General features: G+C 41.7%; 1 protein-coding gene across 2 annotated transcripts in view; it reads left to right on the plus strand.

Annotated features, from left to right (window-relative positions):
• The window catches only part of dnah10 (dynein axonemal heavy chain 10), a 313,740-nt gene extending 303,939 nt beyond the window's left edge, over positions 1 to 9,801 (plus strand). For both annotated transcript variants that reach the window (XM_042101375.1, XM_042101376.1), the window contains one exon: positions 9,547 to 9,801. In XM_042101375.1, coding sequence (XP_041957309.1) covers positions 9,547 to 9,693 — 147 coding nt within the window. In that variant the 3' untranslated portion in view covers positions 9,694 to 9,801. The remainder of the gene's footprint in view (positions 1 to 9,546) is intronic.
• Positions 9,802 to 25,229: the final 15,428 nt, after the last annotated feature.

Consider the following 25,229-nt stretch of genomic DNA (forward strand, 5'->3'; position numbering starts at 1 on the left):
ACTATGCACAACTTTTATTCACTAGCGACTATAGCCTAAAACCGTCAGGTTGAAGGGGGGCCATAGAATTACTCTCACGTATTTTCTTAAAGTGACAGGCACTCAATTACACCTACTCATCAGCAATGTCCACTCAATTGGACCTACACACCACATTAAAGATATGCCTAAGTGTTATAGGTTAAACGTCAATATGAGGCATTCAAATTACTAAATATGTTTAGCTACTAGTAATTACTAGTAAAATGCTAAATGCATTATTAAATAAATACACTCTATATGAATTCAAAAATATATGATAGAAACATATCACATAAGCTATCATTTTCAGTGTGTGTTTGTGTGTGTGGAGAGAGTCAAGCAGAATCTAGGATGTCCACTGTTGTGAATGATCCCACTACAGTATATATTACTGATAACGTCAGGGTGGTGGGGGCCCCAAAATCAAACACTTTTTTTAAAAAAGTATCGAAGTATTGAAATCGCAATTCTTGACTTGGTATCAGAATCGACCCCCCCCTCCCCCCCAAATTGTGTAAATCCCCCCTACATGAATAACCTAAGGGGGGAATTCCCCCCCATTTTGAAAAATGAATTTTAAGCCCTGACTGTACATGTTAAGTTGATCTGTTTGCATCTTTCCAGCGTGTGTTGCTGCCTAGCCTAGGGAAGAAAATATCTGTCTAAGTTATAATACCTGTAATATCTGTCAGCAGCTTGCTTGCCAGCGTTTCCCAGTAAAAAGCTGTGAAATATAACCGCATAATTTTTGAATGTCGGCGACTGGCTTCTGGCTACATAAAAAAAAACACGCGTTCATAATATGTGCGTGCTTGAGCTAAAACCAGCAGTTTTCAGCAGGATCATGCGAAGAGGACCTGTCTCTTAATTAATTTAAAACAAGTCAATGGTTTTACAATGTTACAGTCAAGCTTTGGTTGGTTTAGATACAACTGGTATGCAAAATGTAAAGTAGTGGATTAACTTTAATTTGCTGTGCTGCATATGGGACAATAGATGCACATAGTAAATTATATAAAGTAGGCCTATTAAAATATTTAAACAGCTTAGTCTAACTTGGAAAAGAATATTGAAGGGAATCCAGTCCAGTGCACATGTCTTTGGCAAGTAGCCTAGGGGGCTACTTAAAGACACAGGTGAAGAACAGTCAGCCTCAGCCAGTAAGCACAACCAAATATGTACAGCCAGCTTCAAAAGCAAGCAGCCCAGACCCTAAAATTGGGCATTTATAGCTGTGAAGGTTATTCACACACAATTATTTTCTTTCGCCAAAATATATTTGGTAACTTCTGACATCCAAAATGGGGTGGGGGTTAAAATTAGTAGTAGGGAAAAAAAAACTTGCATAAAACAGTTTTAAGTTGTCGTATATATCTTTTTGCCGTGGTATAGTCTTAATTTTTGCAAAGGTCTTAAAAGTCTTTAAATTTGCACTTGGAAAATGGTGTGTTTTGGGCGTAACATCTTAGTACGATATTTAGCGGGGGAGGAGGACGCCAGACGATCGGGTTAAAAATGTTCTGCCTGGCCCTCCCCCCTGGTCAAAATGTTTTTTCCAGGGGCCTCCCCCCGGCTCAAAAAAATTCTCCTAGGCCCTCCCCCCTAAGTGAATCAAATAAAACTGGTCGAAAAATGACGTTAAAAGGGTGAGGTTAAATGAGGTTAAAACGGCCAGCAAATTTCATAAGCACACACACACGGGTACACACCAGTGTTGCGCGGGTTTGGTCACAAGCGGCCCGCGGTCGCCCGATATTTTAATCAACCCGACCGCAACTCGGACAGCGAATATTAATTAGGACAAAATTATACCCGACCCGCGATCCCACCCTTTTTTTTACAAAATGTGTGCTTTTGGTTATAGCCTGCATGCAGTGTGACAGTAGGCCATTTCTGTAAAACAAACTAATTTATTTGCGAAACTTTATGCAGTAGAACTACACGCAGTAGGCATGCAGGACATAATGTTTGCGCAGGAGAGAGAATGAGAATAAGAGCGCAAGCACGCACGCAACCACCAAGGATTAGAACACTAGGATAAGATTTGAAGGCCATGGACATATATCTTTCTTTCGAAAACAGAAATGGTAGGCAAGAGAGATACATATTGCTGGTCAAAATGTTAGCGTAAGAACTGGTTTCAATGCTGAATAAGGCACAAAGCTTTACTAAAGCACATCCACTGTTTAAAGTCACAAACACAACGAACTAAGGTAACTTTTATGCATGCGCGAACCTATACATACCGGTAGATATGGCTGTGTAGCCTGTGCTATAACAGGCTACACATATTATTCCTGCAGGCTGCCCGTTTTGGCTGTCATACTTTTAAATGGCTTCGCAAGAAGTAGGCCTACATAGACCATAACTTGTACTACTGTCTCCTTCTTTAAGAACTTTTCCCAATATTTCCCATAGCCTATATTGCTTTTCCTGAAGGGGTGTCTTTATTATTTTAACTCGCGTCTTCAGCTTCTTTACTGTTGACTTTACTGTATTGATGCTTTACTGCAGTGGTTCTCAACTGGTCTGGCTTTGGGACTCACAATTTCCCATGTTCATAAAGTCGCGACCCATATATTGTAGCGTTCAAGCCAATGGATATTGTGAGCTACATGGTAAGCGAAGTGCCTGTAGGCCTACTTGTTTGGAACATGCGGATGTTTGGCATTAGCCTACATTTGTGAAGTCTTCAACTCTTGATGTCACCTTTCAAAGTACTCGACAGGTATCACTTTGACAGGGGTGCCTTGTTTCCATGTGGCATTTTAGTTTTGATGGTTTCATGCTCTCATGTGCCAGCCATCTACTGCACACCACACAATGGGATTTTTTGTCCTATTTTGTCATCAGTTTAAGTGAATCCATATCCGAGGCTACTGTAGGCTACTTCAAATATTCAGAGTAGCAGCCTACTTGCGTTTACCACTAAAATTATGTCTAACATGACCTGTCACATAAACATTGTCTATGTCCATGGCAATGACTGATATGTAGGCTACGAATAAAGTTTATCAAAATAAAGGTCCAATATTAGATCTGATAAGGTAGCATTTTAAATTGGTGTTTTTTTTTTAAATTTATTTTTAACCACAAGCTCTGCGACCCACCCAAAACGGTTCCGCGACCCACTTTTGGGTCCCGACCCACCAGTTAAGAAACACTGCTTTACTGTATTGATGCTAGCTTCCTCGTGATATTTTAAGTAGGCCTATTTGTAGAAAATATATATTTAATTATTTTTAACTGACCCGCCCGCAAATGACCCGAATATCATATATATATATATGATATATCAAATATTTTGTTTATGACTCATAACCGCGGGTGACCGCTTAATTTAAAAACCTGCAAGCTTAAGGTAGGGTTGCGACTTTTTGGACTCGCCCACTTTGTGACGTGAATTATGTTTTGGCCTACAAACCTTTTAAAATATCGAAAACAGATCATTGATCAGGGAAAAAAAAATATCATGGATCCCCCCCCCCCCCCCCGGTAAATATCGTACAGTCCCTTAAACCAATGAGAATGACAACTGTCATTCCCTTTAACTGTGCGGAGCACAACTTCAAACTGTGCATCAGTATTTTGACAGTCAGTGGCACATTTGAAGGAATCTGCTTCCACGCGAGACTGTATGGAACAGTTATTCCACTAAACCGTGCTTTACTAAAACCGACCATAGTATAGCCTCCACGCATTTCCACTCTATTATTTGAACTCATTGGCAAAGTGAAACTAACTTCACCGTTGTGTCAAGTCATAGACAAAACAGTTCTTCACAGTTACTTTCACTATTGACTGACAATGGGTTAGCATCAAAAACATAGGCTGGAAAAAGCAACACTTACCCTAATAATGTTGGAATGACTGAATAAAACAATGTTTATCCTGCAGAGGAGTTGTTTATATCTCGTGACAGTGCATCTTCAGCTGTGCTCTCGCCTAATCACTTTTAACCGGCATTACCAATTTGCAAATGATGGTGAATATTATATGTATTTCGTAATATCTTTATTCTAATTATGTGTTCCATTGTAGCCTAATCATGTAGTTTGTAATGTTTTGCATGAATGTGCACTGGTGCACGTTCATGGATAATAGAAGGATGGTGGGTTGTGCATCCACCCATATGACTGTTGATAATGCGCCCTTAAAATAACATATAAACAACTCGCCATGGACTTCTGACCAGGTTTCTCTTGGTCAGCGCCGCATTTAGGTTGTGTGCGATAGCGATTTTAGACAACGCGCCAGATCCCCTCCTTAGGTTGTTAATTGCCAAACCCCCTGGCGCGTTGTTTAATATAAGAGACGTGTAAAATACGAATTTAACTTTGCGCCGGGAAAATAACTAGCTTTCCGCCATGTGCCAGGTTGCAAAATAGCGCCCATAGTGGCACCAAGTGGTTAGTGGTGGTGTTCCTTGATTATTAAAAGAAATATATCAGTGCAATGTATGATTTCAATCCGTGTTATTTGCTATTGTGGAACTATTTTATTAAAATTTTATTAACCGTGTATAAACTTTGAAGCATAGACAGTAAAAGAAAGTCTCGCGGGGGAAAGTCTACAACCGTAAACAGACCCCCTTTCCGTTTCCGGTAGCGCAGTGATATCAAGGAGCAATGAGTCTTCCAACAGAAATCAATGGGAATTTACTAAATGGCAAATAAAACACGACAGAAACTGTATTTCTCTACGCTACTTGTTTTGGAACATCAACGAACATCACTAACCACTCGGTGAGTTGCACAGTTTTAAAAATGAACGTTAAGGATTGTTAAAATGAAATTTAAGCTGACTTTAAGGAGTCTTATCAAGACAAATTTGCTCAATGCACAGACAGTTGTTTTTAGGATAAGAAGTCTTAAAACAGGGTATCTGCACATTTTCCAAGTGCAAATTTAAAGACTTTTAACTCATTGAGTGCCTTTTCCTTCCCATGCGTTGAGTGCCAAAAATGTAATATTACGTTTTTAGCTTTTTTTTTAAATTACGAAACTAGACACTCTAACACACCTTATATGTGATCTGGACATTTTATCATAACTCGGTTGCCACTTTGGGTCGAATCAGTGACTCCTGCACGTCAGGTCAAAACCGGGCCATTTTCGTGGGTCTATCACTAGGTGGCAGTCTCGCCAGGTCTCGCTGATCACTTCCCGGAAAGTTTACACAAGTAAGTAACAGGCAACACTTCATATTTCATGAAAGACGTTATATCTCCATTTCTAGGAAAAAACAGCGATTTTGATGAAAACTAGCCACTGTTTAGCTTTGGATTTCTCAGGAACAGAGGCGTGTAGAAATACACGGTTTGCACCCACCGAGAGCTTAAAGTCTCACCTTTTAATCGAGCCATTGTATGTGTTCATAGCTATAACGCAGAATATGCTGTGGCTGTACAAAAATCATCAACAATGGTCTAGATTGCTGGCACTCTAGGACAAAGCTCCCGAAAACAGTTTGGCATTCAATGAGTTAAGACCTTTTCAAGACATCTAAATGCAAAAATTATGACTATACCACGGCAAAAAGATATATACGACAACTTAAAACTGTTTTATGCAATATTTTTTTTGTACTAATTTAACCCCCACCCCATTTTCAATGTCTACAGAAGTTACCAAATATATTTTGGCGAAATAAATAATTGTGTGTGAATTACCTTTTAGGGTCTGGGCTGCTTACTTTTGAAGCTGGCTGTACATATTTGGTTGTGCTTACTAGCTGAGGCTGACTGTTCTTCACCTGTGTCTGTAGTAGCCTAGGCTACTTGCCAAAGACATGTGCACTGGACTGGATTCCCTTCAATATTTTTTTCCAAGTTAGACTAAGCTATTTAAATATTTTAATAGGCCTACTTTATATAATTTACTATGTGCATCTATTGTCCCTATGCAGCACAGCAAATTAAAGTTAATCCACTACTTTACATCTTGCATACCAGTTGTATCTAAACCAACCAAAGCTTGACTGAAACATTGTAAAACCATTGACTTGTTTTAAATTAATTAAGAGACAGGTCCTCCTCGCATGATCCTGCTGAAAACTGCTGGTTTAATCTCAAGCACACACGTATTATGAACGCACGTTTTTTTTATGTAGCCAGTCGCCGACATTCAAAAAATATGCGGTTATATTTCAACTCTTTTGCGAAGTAGGCCTACTGGGAAACGCCAGAAACAGGCCAGAAACACACGCTGGAAAGATGCAAACAGATCAACTTAACATGTACAGTATTTCCTCCTGATTGCGAAAATGTTTCTTTTTCTGTCAGTCCGTGGTTCCTTCATTAATTGCGCAGCAAATTATCAGACGAGTGACAGAAGCACTGCGCATAATTTGACCAGCAGTCTTCGCATCCATAGTTTGTGAAACGATGCTGCATCCGAGCAAAGATTCTAGATGCCAAGCGCAACTCGGACAGGGCTTTTAAAATCCATATGTCCGGCCTAAATTCGAACGTATGGCCAACCTATCGCTAACTGGTTTACCAACTCTTTCTCCCATTCATTCTACCCATAGACAGTAAAAGAAATTCTACCGTTCACGTAGGCTACCTGCGTATCTCTCAGGCCTCGGCTACACCACGAAAACGTCAGGCATATTTGTGCATACTGTATTATTACCGTTTTCACACCTTTCCACACCCGTGAAAAACATCTTCACTCTGCAACCACTAAACTTCCTCCCGTAGCCTTAGGTATGAGCTACACCTGCATTTTAACAGGTTACAAGCATTTATTGCATTAACACTTATCTCACAATGTAATCTGGATACAATCATTTAAACAGTTTTGAGGCACATTTCACAGAATTAAGACATACAGGGCCAGATGTACGTACATTTGCGAACATAGCGTTATCAGCGCCATGGACAAACCGCAGAACGCTGTCAGACCCAAGTTTCTGTCGTATTTATCAATCATTCAATCCATAGTGTAAACTGTGCCTTTCTCTGCCTTTTCTCCACCCATAAACGCAATTTACGAACGTCCACAACTGAATGGCAGAGCCTACATACAGTACAAGCACAGTTGAATGAAGTTAACTGATGACAACATTAAAAAGAATCAAATGTTTAGCGATCATGAAATAATACCATACATGATAAGATGTCAACAAGCAGGGAGATCATGAAGATCAGTAGTTCTACTCAAACTACTTGTGCACGTAGGCTATGGAAGATTGGTCAAATCTATCAAGTAGGAAAGTTTAAGTGAATGACGTGAAAGTGAAAGTAAGAAATTCGAAAGGCCAACGAAAGAAAAGGTTGCTTTTGATAGTACAAAGCAGGGATGGATTCAGGGGGCCCTGAAGCCCAAGCCTTTGCATGGAATCATTGCCTCAATATCAACAAATCAGGATGTAGGCTATGAATCTGATTGAATTAAAGTATTGGCCATCCCCAAAATGCCAGAATACAGGAAATCACATCATTCAAATTAACTCATTGAATGCCAAGCTGTTTCCGGAAGCTTTGTCCTAGAGTGCCAGCAATCTAGACCATTGTTGATGATTTTTGTACAGCCACAGCATATTCTGTGTTATAGCTATGAACACATACAATACCTGGATTAAAAGGTGAGACTTTAAGCTCTCAGTGGGTGCAAACCATGTATTTCTACACGCCTCTGTTCCTGAGAAATCCCAAGCTAAACAGTGGCTAGTTTTCATCAAAATCGCTGTTTTTTTCTAGAAATGGAGATATAACGTCTTGAAATATGAAGTGTTGCCTTTAAACTTTCCGGGAAGTGATCAGCGAGACCTGGCAAGACTGCCACCCACGAAAATGTCCAGATAGACCCACGAAAATGGCCTGGTTTTGACCTGACGTGGATGCATCGCTGATTCAACCCAAAGCGGCAACTGAGTTATGATAAAATGTCCAGATAAAATGTCCAGATTGTGCGTTTTCATGAGTTTTTGATCGTCATATATTTCATTTCCATTCATCACAGAGTTCCCAAAATCACATAAAAGGTGTGTTAGAGTGTCTAGTTTCGTAATAAAAAAAAAAAAGCTAAAAACGTAATATTACGTTTTTGGCACTCAACGCATGGGAAGGAAAAACTTAATATTACGTTTTTGGCACTCAATGAGTTAAACATTTTCTGGGGGAGGACGCCCAAACCCCCCTTCCCACATATGCAACAATTGGGGGGCCCTTAATACAACTGGGCCCAGGGGCCCGAAAGTTTATAACCCGTCCATAGTACAAAAACTGGTGCTCTAAATAGCGATTCTGTTGTCTTTGAAAGGTTCACTTATTGACGCATTGAACTGCAATTTGGATTAACACCTGCTTTTACAAGGCGGAAGTGTTTAGGCGCAGAATAGACGTGTGCTTTCAGGAGCAGTCTTTGTACATACCGCGGAATACATAATTAGGCACTCTTTACTCTTCCCCTCCCATCTTTTTACGCTAAACTCCCACTTTCCCCTGGATCCTCCCATGAATGCATATGCATGACACAAAAAAACGTGTCATACCTCGCAATGATTTTACACGCACACTGCGAAACAACTACGCCTGAAGTGGGTGCAAAAGCGTTAGTACATCTGGCCCACAGTTCCTTACGTACATAATTCCCTAAACTTTACAAAGTTACTAAAGTAATACTTGTCTTGATACATTTCATTCATCACACATTCATACAATCTCACATCTCATCCTCGTTCGTTTCTCACGTTAACTCAAACATCTCATGATTTATTATGAGGTCACTATATGCAGTTATAGTTCCATTTCCATTCTTTATTCACATTCAATGTATTTCTGAGTTCAGGGCAATCTGCCCAAATAATCCAGCACATTGTTCAACATCTGTTACAGCACATTCATCCACTTCTCCACTTTCAGGTGAACTTAATTCAAGAGTAGGTAGCAAAGCCACTGTTTTAACATTACGATTCAATTCTTGATCAGTTTCTTTCCTAATTTGACTAATCGTATTTTCTAGGTCAGAAAGATTACCTTGATAGCTAGCACTAAATCTAAGTCTGTAAGCTGTATGTGCTACCGCTCTGTGGTCCATATAGATGGTGTTCAGGCAACAAGTCAGGGTTTTTTATTACTATGAGGGTACAAACTTAATCTTACCACCTCGTCACACAAATTACACAGGAATAACGTTTTACAGTTCAGTACAGTTTTAACACTTATCATTGGCTATGCAAATGACATTTATAATTGAAGGCATGCATGTTAAGTCGAAGACAATTGCTCAAATAATGTACAAATTAATAAACACCAGGTACAGTTTTTTGGGTTGCTGGTCGGACATAATTTTCTCTTTAATAATACTTGTGGTTTGTTTATATTATTGAAAGTCACATGATTTTAATACATTTAACTGCCAGGGTTTCAAGTCTAAACTTTTACCAACATTTTCCAAAATGCCCATACCTAGTCCTTATACATTCATAATGTTTGTATTGGATTAATGAAATGTTCATATCCCATGTGTGTGTTTCTGCATGTGTGTCTGTATCTGTTTTTGTTTTTTTCTTGAATAGAACACACTACGTACCCCGGTCTATACAACTTCAATGCGAAGAAATGCCATGGGAGTCGGCTTGGTGTTTGAGGCAGATCTTTTCACCACCAAACATATATCTCACTGGGTATTGCAGGGTGTCTGTTTATGCCTCAATTCTGATTAAGTTCTTATGTCATGTTAAGTTCATAAGTATCATTTTTATGGTCATAGAGATCACAGTTGTATTAAATTTGCCTTGACTTCCTCACATTAAAGACTTTTGGGGAAAGAATAATTGTTCCAGTACTTGATTCAAACCATGATAAACCATGATTCAGAACTGAATCATGGTTTATCCCTGGCAAATGCAGATGTTTCTGTACAGCATGTATTTGTAAATAGACATGACCACCACAGCAAGTCTGCTGTTGGAACAGTAAAGCTGCAGAGTAAAGAACTGAAGTAAAAAAAAAGGTAGGCAAAAAAAAAAACAATTACAAAAATGAATAGGTTATGTACTCGTAAACATGGTTAAGCTTACATTGTCACTGCATGTTTTAATCGTACTTCTAAACCAACAAAAAAGCATCAGAATGCCTAATTTAGTACATGTCTCGCCACCCTGCCTCCCTTTTTTGTACTACAATGGATTATTCCATTGACCGGGATTGACACTGTATGCTATGGGTCATTTTGTGTCAATCAGATGTGTTGCTGCACCATTTGCACGCATTTGGTATCAACCATTTTTTAGGCTAGGCTGTAAAAGTATTATTATATCAAAATCATTGTTTTGCCTCAGGCCAAAAATAAAAACCCCTATGTGAACATTACCAAAAATGCAATCACACCTTGTTTTATCCTTATATCTTCATGTGCTATTTTTGCAAAGACTTCAAATATTGGCTCAACATCAATAAAGTATTGTATTTGCAGACAAAATAATGATTGGAAAATCAGGGCCCACGCACTTAGGTCTCAAAAAATTCTGAAAAAAATACCAGGTGTACATGTTACCCAGAAGACACACTGTAAAATTACACTTATGTAAGATCAATACTTTCCAAGATGCAGCCAGTTTTACAGGGGGAGGGGGGGTGTCGATTTTGTTCGGCCTCTTTTTTTTTTTTTTAAGTTCACAAGCCCACAGCGCAAGAACTAAACCATGTAGGAGGCCCAAATTTTGCATGCTGGTACATAAATAGGAATAGTATGTAGCAAAATCGTCACGTTTGGTCTGGATGATCCTGCATGGTCATAACTCTCCCTCAAAGTTGAAATTTTATTGGAGTTTTTGGCTGGGCTCTGTTTAGGCCTTTAGAAGACATATTTGTACTCAACATAGGCTCTTGATTTATTTTCCTTACTGAGATAAGTAGAAACACTCTCACAAAAAGCAATGAACAGAAAATAAATTCCTTCAGGGTCTGAACAGTAGACCTTACAAGTCTGAAAAATAATTTTGGTTCTCATTTTCAGAGCACCCAAACACCTTGTGGGAATATGCAAAGATTTTTTTTATATTTTTTCTTTATTCTCCATGATCCCTTCTTTTTAAAAACACCAATTTTACTTGTTTTATGCAAATCTTTTTTTTAAACTTTCCACCCTGAACATGGGCAAAATGCACCATTGAGATCAATGTGTGACCCTGCAAGGCAAAACCAGTCGCTTTGCGCCCGGTGCTATTTTGAGAAAATCCAGGATAAACAAACGTACAGGTTAAAATGTTGAATTTCATGTTTTCGCATAATTCGACAGTATACACGTTCATATTGTGAACAAATTTCAGGGAAAAACAGAAGTTTTGACTGTTAACCCTCTCGGTAAAAACTGTGCCCTCACTCTATCGCACGTGACAATTTACTTAAAAAGGTGATTTTTTCATCTTTCACCTATATTTAAAAGGTGATTTTCTCCTCTTCTAAATAACTGCTGTGGATAATCCTGAATACAATTATGCCAAGGAATTCATTGCACTAATCGATACTTTCTCCCTAACACAGCATGTACAGGGGCCAACACACTCTCTCGGCCATACCCTCGACCTTGTTATCACAAAGGGTCTCGATGTCTCTACAGCTGTTAAAGACTTGGTCTTATCTGATCATTTCGGCGTGTTCTTTGATGTGTCTATGTCACCACACACTCAAAACACAGCTATGATGGTAAAAAGGAGAATCATAAATGATCAGAGAAGTGCTCTCTTTGAGCAAGCACTTTCACTAAAGTCAAGCCAACTGTTGTTCAGCTTGATAGACTACGAAATACTTGAAAAAACGGTACAGAATCTCAGCTCTTCCACATGTGTCTTAGACACTCTGCCTACCAATTTCTTCAAAACTGTTTTTCACCTCATAGCGGCGGATGTCCTTCAAATTGTAAATGTATCACTGCTGTCTGGCACTTTTCCTAAGTCACTGAAAACAGCTGTTGTAAAGCCACTTCTCAAGAAGAATAACCTGGATGCCTCCATGCTAAACAATTACAGGCCCATATCCAATCTACCTTTTATTGGCAAAATTATTGAAAAAGTAGTCTTTAATCAATTAACCACCTTCCTAACATCAAATGGGTATTTTGATTACTTTCAGTCTGGTTTTCGGGCAAATCACAGCACTGAAACAGCTCTCATTAAAGTTTCCAATGACATACGCCTCAACACAGATTCAGGTAAAACATCAGTCCTAGTGCTACTGGACCTTAGTGCAGCATTTACTTCACAGACTAGAACACTGGGTTGGATTTACAGGCATAGTTATCAGCTGGCTAAAATCATATCTACAAGAAAGGAGCTTCTTTGTTGCCATCGGAAACTGTACCTCAACCCCAACGTCCTTGACCTGTGTTGTTCCCCAGGGGTCGATCTTGGGGCCACTGTTATTCAACCTCTATATGCTCCCACTTGGACAAATCATCCAAGATAATTTGATTTCATATCATATAGCTATGCAGATGACACACAAATTTACTTAGCTCTGTCACCAAACGACTATGGTCCTCTTGAATCTATGTGTCAGTGTATAAAACAAATCAACACCTGGATGTCTCAAAATTTTCTTCAGCTGAACAAAGAAAAAACTGTAAAAGTAATTATATTTGGTAAAAAGGAAGAAAGACTTAGGGTTGCCACTCTCCTTGACACAAAAGGGTTGAAGGCAAAGGATACTGTTAAAAATCTTGGTGTATTAATTGACAGTGATCTAACTTTCAACAGCCACATGAAAGCAATAACTAAATCAGCTTTTTTACCACCTCAAAAATATTGCCAAACTCAGAGGGCTGATGTCAAAACATGACAAAAACTTATTCATGCATTTATCTCCAGCAGGGTTGATTACTGCAATGGACTGTTCACATGCCTTCCTAAAAAGACTATTAAACAGCTTCAGGTGATACAAAATGCAGCAGCTAGGATTCTAACAAAAACTAAAAGAACTGACCACAATACGCCAATTCTTAAATCCCTGCACTGGCTTCCAGTAAGTCACAGAATTGACTTTAAAGCACTATTGCTTGTTTATAAATCAGTAAATGGAGCAGGACCTAAATTCCTGTCAGACATGCTTCAGCAGTACACACCTTTTCGTCCTCTCAGGTCCCAGGTGAAAAACCTGCTAGTAAAACCTACTGTTAGAACTAAACATGGTGAAGCAGCTTTTAGCTGCTATGCGGCTCAGCTGTGGAACCAACTTTCGGATGACATCAAAAAGGCCCCAACTGTAGCCAGTTTTAAATCTAGACTTGAGATTTAATTGATCTCAGATGCTTTCTGCTAACTGTGCCGAGTTACAAATTCTGAATCTGTCTTATTCTACCTTGTCTTTTATTACTTTTTTACTACTTTTGCCTTTTCTTTTGCTTACTAATTATTCTTTATTTTTAAATGATATTACCTTGTGTTTTATGTTTTCTTTTTATTATGATCTTTACCTTTTAACTATTCATTGACTATTTTGCCCTTCTATGCTTTTATATTGTTTGGTTTGTTTATGTAAAGCACATTGAATGACCTCTGTGTATGAAATGTGCTATATAAATAAACTTGACTTGACTTGACTTGACTTCTGGCATATCATGACGGATAAACCATGCCAACTTTAGACGCGGTTATCTTAGCGATACTTTTTGCAATACCCTCGATATACATATCATTGGAAAGCTTAGTTTATGGCCGTTCATGTGAGCACAATAACTTATTTTTGTAAATTTTACCAAAGCGACTGGTTTCGCCTTGCAGGGTCACATATGTTTTGTATAGAGCTACCACAGGTTTCTCTATACAACCACAAGTGGCACTGTGGTAACTCTATATAAAACATATTGATCTCAATGGGGATCTCAATCATGCACCAGGGCTTGGTTCTTCTACTCGTCCGAGTAGGAAATCTATGGGTAGCTGTGGCTCCTGGCCAAACATAAGGTAGTATGGAGACTCACCAGTAGATTGATGGGGGGTGGTATTGTAAGAAAAGACCACCTGAGGGAGGTAGATTGCGAAGGAGGTTGTGAAGAGTGCGATTGAATCGCTCACACTGTCCATTTCCACTGGGATGGTATGGAATGGTACGTGACTTCTCCACCCCATAGAGGGCACACAGTTGCTAAATCAGGGCACCCTCGAAACACCTCCCCTAATCGGAATGAATTCAGCTGGGGACTCCAAAGCGATAGAACCACTCCTGCACCAGCACCCGGGCTACGGTTGCTATGTTGATCCCTAGTTGGGATAGCTTGGGTGTATTTTGAAAAGACATCGGTTATGATGAGGACATTCTCCAGTCCACTCTGACAGGGCTCCAAGAGAGTAAAGTCCAAAGCTAAAGATTCGGCTTAGCAGCCAAAAGGTGTCCCATTGGGGCACTGATTGAAGGCCCGAGTCTTTAGCTACTGTGCACCTCTCACACTTCTGACACCACTGCTGGACATCTTGGGTCATACCAGGCCAATAACACCTCCGCCAAACTAAATCCAGGGTACGGTGGAAACCTTGATTGCCGTGCTGTTCGTGTAGAGCCTGCAGCACCTCAGTCCTCTAAATGCTCAGGGAGTAGTAACTGGAGAATTGGGGTTCCAGGGGAGACTCCTTCCAAAAGCGCCTTGGGGTCCTCAGTAGACGATCTCCTGGATAGGGCGTCTGCATTGCCATTACTCCGCCCGGGTCTATACTTGATAGTAAAATCAAAGGCAGACAATTGTGCGGCCCACCGCTGCTCAGTGGCCCCCAACTTAGCAGTGGTGAGGTAGCTAAGGGGTTGTTGTCCGTAAAAAACAATACATTTCTGGGCTAACAAATATTCTCTGAACTTTTCAGCCATCGCCCACTTAAGAGCTAAAAACTTCATAGAGCTGTAATTGCTCATGTTTCTTTTTGATACCTGGCCTGCCTGCTCCTGAGACAGAACAGCCCCTAAGCCACTGTAGCTTGGATCTACAGTGGGCATTACTTTCAAATGGCCACTTCAGTCACGCATTACGCGGCGTGAAGCTGCGTGAAACTTTAGTACCACTTTCAGCCACTGTGCGTCGCTCTGCCACTGTGCCTGCTATTTCCCCATAGCACCTGCCAGTGCTAATGAAGGGGGTGGGGCATAGGCAATTAAGCAATCTGGCACCAGTGGAGCGCTACTTAAGAGGGGCAGCAGCCAGTAGCAATGTAGGCTCCACTGGTATAGCCCCTATCGTCAGGCAGCAGTCATGCTGGTGGAGTAACAGTGGGTCGTGCTGCTGTCTTGTCTTGTCTTGGTTTTGCTTTGGTTATTTTATGTTTGGTTTTTGTGTTGCCTGTCTTGTCCTTCTGTTTGTGTAACTTTTATGTTTATTTAGTAGGGAGGTGGCTCTGAGGGGGGCTAGTCTAAGCACACGTGTGGTGTGGTTTTGTGTATTGCTTATCGCTTTGCGGTGTGCCTTTGCTGTGTAACAGGTGAGCTTTTCTTTATGCTTGCATGTAAAATATTTGTGTGGACGTCCATAGTTGCCACCCTTTGATCCCCACTGCCCAACCGTTTGTGTATTAATAAATCCTTTGTTTTCCTGGAATCATGTCTCCACGGTGTAATTACAAACCTGAAAGAGCTGTCTCGGTTTAGAGGTACGATCTCTTAAAGATTCCCTGATGCACTAGGCCTCAGGGTGGCATAGTCAGGCTACTATGATTGGCCCCTTGGCCCTTCCTAAGTAGTATCACTGTTACATTCTGGCGTAAGTCGGCAGGACACATAAGAGACATGAATTCCAGGTATGTTAATTTGTTGGCAGATTGTTTTTGTGTTTCTTTGCTTTTTATTTCTAAGACGAGACAGCAGCCGGCCAGGAGATTATGGATCTGGAGAGCTCTACCGACCAGCCTTCCTGTGGACCTCTCCTACCATCCTCAGGCTTTCTGGAAGTCTTTGGTGCCTCTGGACCAACCCTGTGCGGACTGAGTTGCAGGAGCAAGCCTCCTTAGCGACCACTGGTGTGGCATTGGCCTACCAGTTGGCATGGATGTGACTTATGGACAGCGGCAGTCAGACCACCGGGTCTCCACTGAGTTCTGGATAGCGGCGGCTGGACTGCCGGGTCTCCGCTGTCTTGGATAGTGGCGGCCGGACTGCCGGGTCTCCTGTGTTCTGGATAGCGGCGGCCGGACTGCCGGGTCTCTTGTGTTCTGGATAGCAGCGGCCGGACTGCCGGGTCTCCACTGTGTCCTGGATAGCGGCGGCCGGACTGCCGGGTCTCCTGTGTTCTGGATAGCGGCGGCCGGACTGCTGGGTCTCCTGTGTTCTGGATAGCGGCGGCCGGACTGCCGGGTCGCCACTGTGTTTTGGATAGCGGGGTCGGACTGCCGGGTCTCCAAGTATTTGGTTTTGACAATACATGACAATAGTCATGTTTTAAAGCTTCTGGGCTCTGTATATTGGGGACCTTATATGTACTTTTACCTGTTTCCCTATTAGTCCACTGGGTCCCCTCTGTATCAGGGTTGGGTCCACTGGCCAGGTGTCCCGTTGTGTCCCGTTAAGGGATTTTGACGTGCCAGGCTGGGTGGCGTAGTCAGGCTACTATGATTGGCCCCTTGGCCCTTCCTAAGTAGTATCACTGTTACAACTGTACATCGCTCTGTCAGTAGCCTGCCTGCCGCCCCTTCTAAAAAAGCAGGAAGCTACCTTTAAACATAATTGTGGCCGAGAGGAATCCCAGCCTACGAATTCAATAACAAAATATACCTGCAAGTAGCAATGAGGGGGCCAAGCAGCTAGGCCGGAGTAACCATGGCAACGAAATGCTGTTAGCTCAATGCTGCAATCAGACGTATGGCCATAAGCTGTCAAAGCAAGTTTCACGTCTAGCACGTCAAAAGTTACAAGGCAAAATGCATTTTTGCTAATTGCAGTGACCCTAGAGGTCAAAGGTCACAAAATTTCTTCGGCAGTCACCTGATGGGGTCATGAGTCCATGTACGAAGTTTGGTTTTGATACATGCAACGATTGCTGAGATATGAGCTCACTTCCTGTTTGGCGGCTTCGCCACAAATTTCGATTGGATGTGACGGGCGAACGCTTCTATCAATTGTTACAGAAATAAATGAAGTGACAAGGCATGGTCTGAAGATGGTCTGTGCCAATTTTGGTGAAGATCAGATGAAATTTGTGACCTGTGCGAAATTGTTGGTGTTTTTGATCAAATCAAATATGGCGGCCGAATAAATTATATTGATGTGTCAAGTTGCCCTCAGTTGACCTAAGGACCTTTCACAGTATTACCAGACACCACTAGTACAATTTAATTCTAAGCACAGCAGCAGCTACAGGCCAAAAGGCATGTTTGTGAATTACAGCGCCCCCTAGAGGTCAAAGGTCACCAAATTTCTTGGGGGTCCTCCTGATGGGGTCATGAGTCAATGTACCAAGTTTGGTTTTGATACATGCAAGGGTTGCTGAGATATGAGCTCACTTCCTTTTGATTGGCTTTTACAGGCGAACGGTAATACTTCCGAAGACAAAAAGTGATAACTTTTGTGAGGCTTGGTCTGAAGATGATCTGTGTCAAATTTGGTGGGAATCAGAGAAAGTATGTGACCCCTGATACATTTTAAGTGTTTTTGATGAAATCCAAAATGACAGAAAATCCATCATGGCGGAAAATGACGGCATAGGGTGCGTTGAACTCGGCTTGGTCCAAGGATTCCAACACTACCTGACTTTTGAAAATCGGACCAACAGGTCAAAAGTTACGTGCATGAACGCACGTCCAACTTTGGCCTGTTGGTGGCGCTAGAGGGTTCGAGTTGCCGACATGAAACTTGGTGACATGAATCATGGGACCGTCCCCAATCAGTGTGCCAAATTTCCCAACTTTTTACCATACGGTTCTATGGGCTGCCATAGACTCCCATTGCAAATAATAAATATAACCGCAAGCGGTGATTTACGGGGTCCAAGCAAAACGAACATGAGGTAGCATAGCTTTTTAGTTTTACATATGCTTTGATTGTTTGGGCCCAATTGTTCAAAAGAAACGTGATTGGATTTCGGTTATCGGATTTCAGTTACCGGATTTTGGCTATCAGATTGGATCAAATCTTGAAAATGGCTTGTTCAAAGGGAAACAAGGATCCTGAAATTGGATTACATCACAATCTATTCTTGGTTTTGATCTGGATAAAACCTTCACTTTGTGTTGTTCAAAACTTTTGAGTTGGATTGGAATAAATTTGATGCATAAAATTAGGATTACCCTGTGCTGTAACGTTATAGTGTGCTAACCTCCACAACCTAATAGTATTCTAACAATACCCTATTCTAGTGTGCTAACCTCCACAACCCAACAGTATTCTAACAGTAGTATTCTAGTGCGCTAATCTCCACAACTCAATAGTATTCTAACAATACTCTATTCTACAGGACTATGCATTTGTCATGGATAAGATGAAGTGTCTGTTAATGGAAGGCAGTGTTTCCCACAGAATGGAATTGTATTTGTGGTGGTAGGTGAAGGGGGGTGGGGGTGGGTTCTGTGTTGGAGTCAATAAGATGAACAGCCTATAATTATGCAGTTATACTTGCCTTGCACGACAAGTCCTGACAAGTAGCTGTAACGTTATAGTGTGCTAACCTCCACAACCCAACAGTATTCTTAACAGTATTCTATTCTAGTATGCTAACCTCCACAACCCAGCTGAAGGAACTGTAGGGGGCGATGTGGGTCGAGGTAGAGTGAGTGTGTGGCGAGCAGGCAGAGCCTCGGTCAGAAGGCTCAATGGTATGAAGTGATGACACGGAGATGGCAGGTTTCGGTGCAACACAAGTGAACTTTATTTGAGTTTCAATTAATCTGTTCTTTTGTTCTTTACTTGTATGTGTGCTGCATCAAAGAGCAAACAAACAGAAAATGGAGTAATCAGTGAAATGGGGTAAATCAGTACAGATCCCAACTCACAAACAAACCAATTGACATTTGAACAATAAACTGAAATTATATGGCTATATAAGGTACAACTAAACAATACTTGACATCCCAAGTCAACCAACATCACCTAATCATCTCTCACATGGGACTCCAACACACCAAACCAACAAACAAAGACCTTAACTTTACACATGATGGCAGAGCTACTCTACAAACTGATAAACATCACAAAAGTCATAGTGAGGGTCATTAAAGTGATGACTTACGTTAACTCAAAGACGCACACAAAGCAGGACACACTGGAGTGCTGGGTTGAGATGAACAAAAGAGTGAACTGAGGGCGAGGAAACAATTTATCCTGGTCTGAGCCCCTGCTCCGGAGCTACAGGGTTTCCCAGCAGGTAAACTGGGTGTGGTTAGGTGGCAGAGCCAAACAATCCTGCAATTTCTCCACAGCACTTTCACCACAAGCCCTCCTTACACTGACAGACTTTGGAAAGATTTGGAAAAGATTTTTGAAAGACTACAGTCTCAGACCCTCTCACATCTAAAGACAAGTAGTAGAGTTTTAAGTCACAGACTATGATTTTGCAATGACTAGGGATCTTGCAGGGTCACTATTTACAAGACTGCAACACGATTCCTTTAAATTATTACCCATCGTGCAATAGATAAACAGGAACTGAAAATTATAGCCTACTAAACTCAAAGTCGAATTTTCGTGTTTCTGCAGCATTGTTTCATGCGTGACATCCTTAACCGATACAGAGTTGGTCTGTCAAGTGGAAGAGCCGACTAAATATGTATAAGAAATGACAAATATTATAAGAATAACAAATAACTAGACTGCATTTCCGGCGGGAACTGCAAAAGTGTGCTTGCCCTGGTCCGGTCACCAACGTGAGCAGACAGTGGCATACGCTATGCTGAACCTGGCTTGATCCAACCATTCTAACAGTGCCTTTCAGTGTTGGAGCAGTGGTAATACCGCAAAAGCTCTAGGAGAGGGCTATTCAACTATTGGCTTGCGGGGTGAATGCGGTTCGTTGGATTTTACCTGTGGCCTGCCTTTGAATTTAGCTTCTATGACTAAGATCAAATCAATAAAATAAAACAACAGCAGTGAACAGCAGTGCAAAAATAAATGTCACGTGTCTTGCACCTCTCAAACTGGGCTATCAGGTAACCTAGAAGAATTGAAATTATGAAATATGACTAAGGAATTCAAATGCTGCTTGTTTGTCAGGATACTTTTTCACTGATTTATTTTACAAATATGAGCTATGAGTGTGAATGTTATATATCCCATCCCCTAATTCTGTTTTACTGGTTTATTTGACAAATAATCTATATGGATTTGCTCTATAAAGACCTTATGTCTGTTTAGGATTGTTTTGAGAGCCTATTGATGTATCTCAGAATAAAGTTATGTCCACAACATTAGTGATGTTTTTTTTTGTGTGTAAATGTATTTTACTTAACTCATTAAATGTAGCTGAATACTCATGAACGCATGTCTCTAATAGCCACAATAGGAGTAATTTTAGCAACACTGTATTTTGTGTGGCCCATAACGACCCAGTGGATCATGAAAACGTGCCAAAATTCACATTCCTTGCTTGATGTTGGTACATTAATCCCATTCAGATTGCCACTTATCTGTGATGTAAGAGTTCAGTATAGGTTTAAGGTCTGGGGCACAGATTTGACATTCTGTGACTTCTTCATTGAGGACTTGCTTAGCAGCACTGTCCACTTTCTCATTTCCCCTCAGACCAACATGGCCTGGGACCCAGCAAAAAACTACACTGAAGTTCTGGTTCTTTAGACGTTGTAGTTGATCAAGCTCAGCTTTGGTTGTACTTTTTGCGTGACATTAAAGCCTACTGAAAAGATTTTGAATTGCAATTTAATTTAATGCAATTTACTTTTACGATTAAATAAAATTAATTTATCCCTCTCACCCATAGTTTTCTATTTCTTTACAAATGTACATAGGCCTACTGTAATTACATTTATACATAGTTATTCTGCTGATCTTCATACTATTCATCCTGCACATAGACTTATTCTTACTACTCTTATGATGTTGTTTCTGCACTACAATGACACTGTTTCCACACTGCACATAGCTGTATGTTATGTACATATGTTATATATTTGTCATATTGAATATCCATAATTATTCTGTTTTATTATATTCTGTTAATACACTGCATATAACTATATTATTATTTCTACTATTATACTGTTACTGCTACATCTACATACATTATTCTACTTATTGTATGAGGTAACTGCTAATACACTGCACATTATATTTAATTCATATTACTCTAAACCACCTTCTGTAAATCAACTGTATACTACTGTCTACATTGCACTATATTTCTTGACCTGTCTCTGTATATTTCAACACCTTTGTATACTTTGCATCACATTGAATGCATACTGTAGGCTACATGAATCACAGCTAAGATCTTTGGTTGCTATGAAGGCCAGTCGTTCTAAATGGATGGTTGCTATGGCCAAAGGCCAGTTCTATCTCTGCCGTTGCCAAGCGGGCATATCCTAACCTTATCTTATTTGAAGCATCTGTATTTTACTTAGTCTACTTCAATACAGCGAGTCCCATTAAGAAGTGGCCACTTCATTCACACTTACCGTGATCCACACAGCAACATTATTAAATTAATCTGTCACCATATGCCTATGCCAACGTTTGCAAGGAGGAGAACATTTTAATTTGATTCACAATGAAACGTTACATTTAATGTACATGTTGACAATGAGTAGGCTAGTTTTTGTTGTTGGTGGTGGGGTTACTGCATCCCTTAGTTATGCCTACAATGCAAAATTGTTCCCTCGCGATTGTTAGCCCCTGCAGACGCATTTCAAAACATCGCGACGAGAAATGCCACCACAAAAAATTGTTCGGTCTTAGTGAGTTAGGAGTCTTCGCGACTTCTTTTAAGCTGTCACAGACTCAGGCGCTACTTTTAGGGCTAAAATGCTTCCTGAATTACTCTTAGTAAAAAAAAATAGGAGTCCTAAAGTTACGAGTACAAGCATCTCATATCAAATGACCATGCATCACGCTAAGCAACATAAATCCCATACAGCAACATCTCCTCCCTAGCTTCTAGCCACACAAGAAATTAATAATGTTAAATCTCTACTTAGCATGCTTCTCCGCTTAGCATTCTAATAACAGAAGGGGCACATTTGTGTTGACCACTACCATATGACTCATTATATCTGTAACTGTATAAAACAATTACTTTCATAAAGTCAAGTCAAGTTGGCTTTTATTGTCAATTTCTTTACATGCACTGGTCATACAAAGAATTGAAATTTCGTTTCTTACTTTCCCATGCAGACATAGACATACTATAGACATAGCCATAGACAATAAACATTAAATTAAAGTGCAAGACTGAAATATAGAACATGTATGTATCAAAATAGAAATATAGGACATATATATATTAAAAAAAAATAAAAAATAGAGGTAGTTGTGTTGTATATTTATATAGTCTTAACAGTTACATGAAGTTTAAACTTGTGCTTGTGTGACCTGTATATTTACATTGATATGCAGTATGCAGTAATTTCAAGTATATCAGGCTTGATGTGAAGCAGCAACACGTTAGTTCCACAGGGCGGTGTTGGGGGGGGGGGGGGGGGGATTAGGGTAGACAGGATCCTAGTTTCCTAGGTTCCTGGCTGGCTGGTGGGTGGGGGGCGCTGTCAGTGACGGGAGAGTGGGTAGAGTGTTCGGCATCCTGATTGCTTGGTGGATGAAGCTACTTGCCAGTCTGGTGGTGCGGGAGCGGAGGCTCCTGTACCGCTTTCCAGAGGGCAGGAGGCTGAACAGTTCGTGTGCAGGGTGGGTTGTATCCTTGACAATCATTAGTGCTTTGCGGGTGAGGCGGGTGGTGTAAATGTCCTGCAGGGAGGGGAGTGGTGCTCCAATGATCCTCTTAGCTGTGTTAACAGTGCGCTGGAGGGTCTTCCTGTTCTGATCTGTGCAGCTTCCGCCCCACACTGTGATGCTGCTGGAGACGATGCTCTCGATGGTCCCTCTATAGAATGTAGTCATGACGGGAGGCGTGGCACTTGCCTTCTTCAATTTGCGCAAGAAGTAGAGGCGCTGCTGGGCTTTCTTCGCCAGTGATGCTGTGTTGGTGGTCCAGGAGAGGTCGTCGCTGATGTGCACCCCCAGAAATTTTGTGCTGCTCACTCTCTCCACAGCATCTCCGTCGATGGACAGTGGTGGCAGTTGTTTGTGGCCTCTCTGAAAGTTGACAACTATCTCCTTGGTCTTACTGACATTTAGCAGGAGGTTGTTTTTGCACCATTTAGCCAGCAGGTCTACTTCTTCTCTGTAGTGAGCCTCATCGCCCTTAGTGATGAGGCCCACCAGTGTTGTGTCGTCCGCAAACTTCACCAGATGGTTGGAGCTGTGAGTGGTTGTACAGTCATGTGTTAGCAGTGTGAAGAGCAGGGGGCTGAGCACACACCCTTGAGGGGCCCCCGTGCTCAGGGTCAGAGTGCTTGAGGTGTTGTCCCCGACACGTACTGCTTGTGGTCTCTGCAACAGGAAGTCCAGCAGCCAGTTGCAGAGGGAGGTACTGAATCCTAGCTTGTCCAGTTTGCTGATCAGTTGTTGTGGTATTATGGTATTGAATGCTGAACTGAAGTCTATGAACAGCATTCTCACATATGAGTCTTTATTGTCTAAGTGGGTGAGGGCTGGATGGAGGGCAGAGCAGATTGCATCCTCCGTGGATCGTTTGGCTCGGTATGCAAACTGGAAGGGGTCCAGGGTGGGGGGTAGGGTGGCTTTGATGTGTGACATGACTAGCCGTTCGAAGCACTTCATGATTATGGGCGTGAGTGCTACAGGACGGTAGTCATTGAAGCATGATGGTGATGATTTCTTTGGCACGGGTATGATGGTGGCAGTTTTGAAAAGTGATGGGATGACTGCTTGCTCCAGAAAGGTGTTGAAAATGTCTGTAAAAACATCCTTCAGCTCTTCTGCACAGTCCTTCAACACTCGTCCTGGTATGTTGTCTGGGCCTGCTGCTTTGCGTGGGTTAATGGTGGCTAGTGTCCTCTTCACGCTGGCAGAGGACAGGTACAGGGGTTGGTCGTCGGGGGGAGGTGGGGTTTTCTGTGGGTGAGTGTCATTTTGTGCTTCAAAACGGGCGAAAAAACTGTTCAGGTCATTTAGCAGAGAGGTGTTGTTCTCACAGCTCCGTGGCGCAGGCTTGTAGTCAGTGATGGCCTGTATGCCCTGCCATAGGCTCCCTGGGACAGGTTAGCCCTCGCTGTTCTTAGGCCAGCTACATCTCCAGCTCTGAAGGCTTTGTCTCTGGCCCTCAGCAGTCTGTGGACGTCTCCTGTCAGCCATGGCTTCTGGTTGGCCCGAGTGGTGATGTGTTTTATTTCTGTAACATCATCGATGCATTTGGTGATGTAGGAGGTAACAGTGTCTGTGTATTCCTCAATGTCAATGTGGTTGTTGTGGGTGGCAGCTGTTTTGAAGATATCCCAGTCTGTTGTTTCAAAGCAGTCCTGAAGTTGTGAGACGGCCCCCTCCGGCCACATTCTCACCTCCTTCAGAACCGGTTTGGTGACTTTTGCTCTTTGTCTGTATCGGGGCAGCAGCAGGATGCTAATGTGGTCTGATTGCCCGATGTGGGGGAGGGGTTTGGCTTTGTAGGCTTCTTTCTGTGGGGTGTAAACAAGGTCCAGGGTGTTTTGTCCTCTTGTTGGGAAGTTTACATGTTGGTGAAATTTTGGTAGTACAGTTTTGAGATTGGCGTGATTGAAGTCTCCAGCAATGATTGTGAAGGCATCCGGGTGTTCACTTTGTTGTTCACTGACGGCCCGATACAGCTCATTCAGTGCTATGCTCCTGTCACTGTTTTTGTTGCTGGGGGGGGGAGTACACCGCGACCAGAAGAATCGCGGTGAATTCCCTGGGGAGGTAGAAGGGTCGGCACTTAATTATCATAAACTCCGCCAGTGGAGAGCAGTGTCTGTGTACTACCGTAGCGTCTCGGCACCAAGCATCATGTGTGTAAACACAAACTCCTCCACCACGTCTTTTGTCTGCTAGGGCTCGGTCAGCTCGATAGCACGTTAGCTGCTCCAGGTGTATAGCAGAGTCGGGGATGTTATCGTTGAGCCATGATTCAGTGATAACAGTCACGCAGCAGTTACTCACTGTCTTGTTTGCTGATCTTAGCAACCGAATGTCGTCCATCTTATTGTCCAGTGATCTTACGTTTGCCAGGAATATGGATGGTATTGCTGGG

Source organism: Alosa sapidissima, chromosome 8, assembly GCF_018492685.1.
Source record: "Alosa sapidissima isolate fAloSap1 chromosome 8, fAloSap1.pri, whole genome shotgun sequence".
In the NCBI taxonomy this organism is placed as follows: Eukaryota; Metazoa; Chordata; class Actinopteri; order Clupeiformes; family Clupeidae; genus Alosa; species Alosa sapidissima.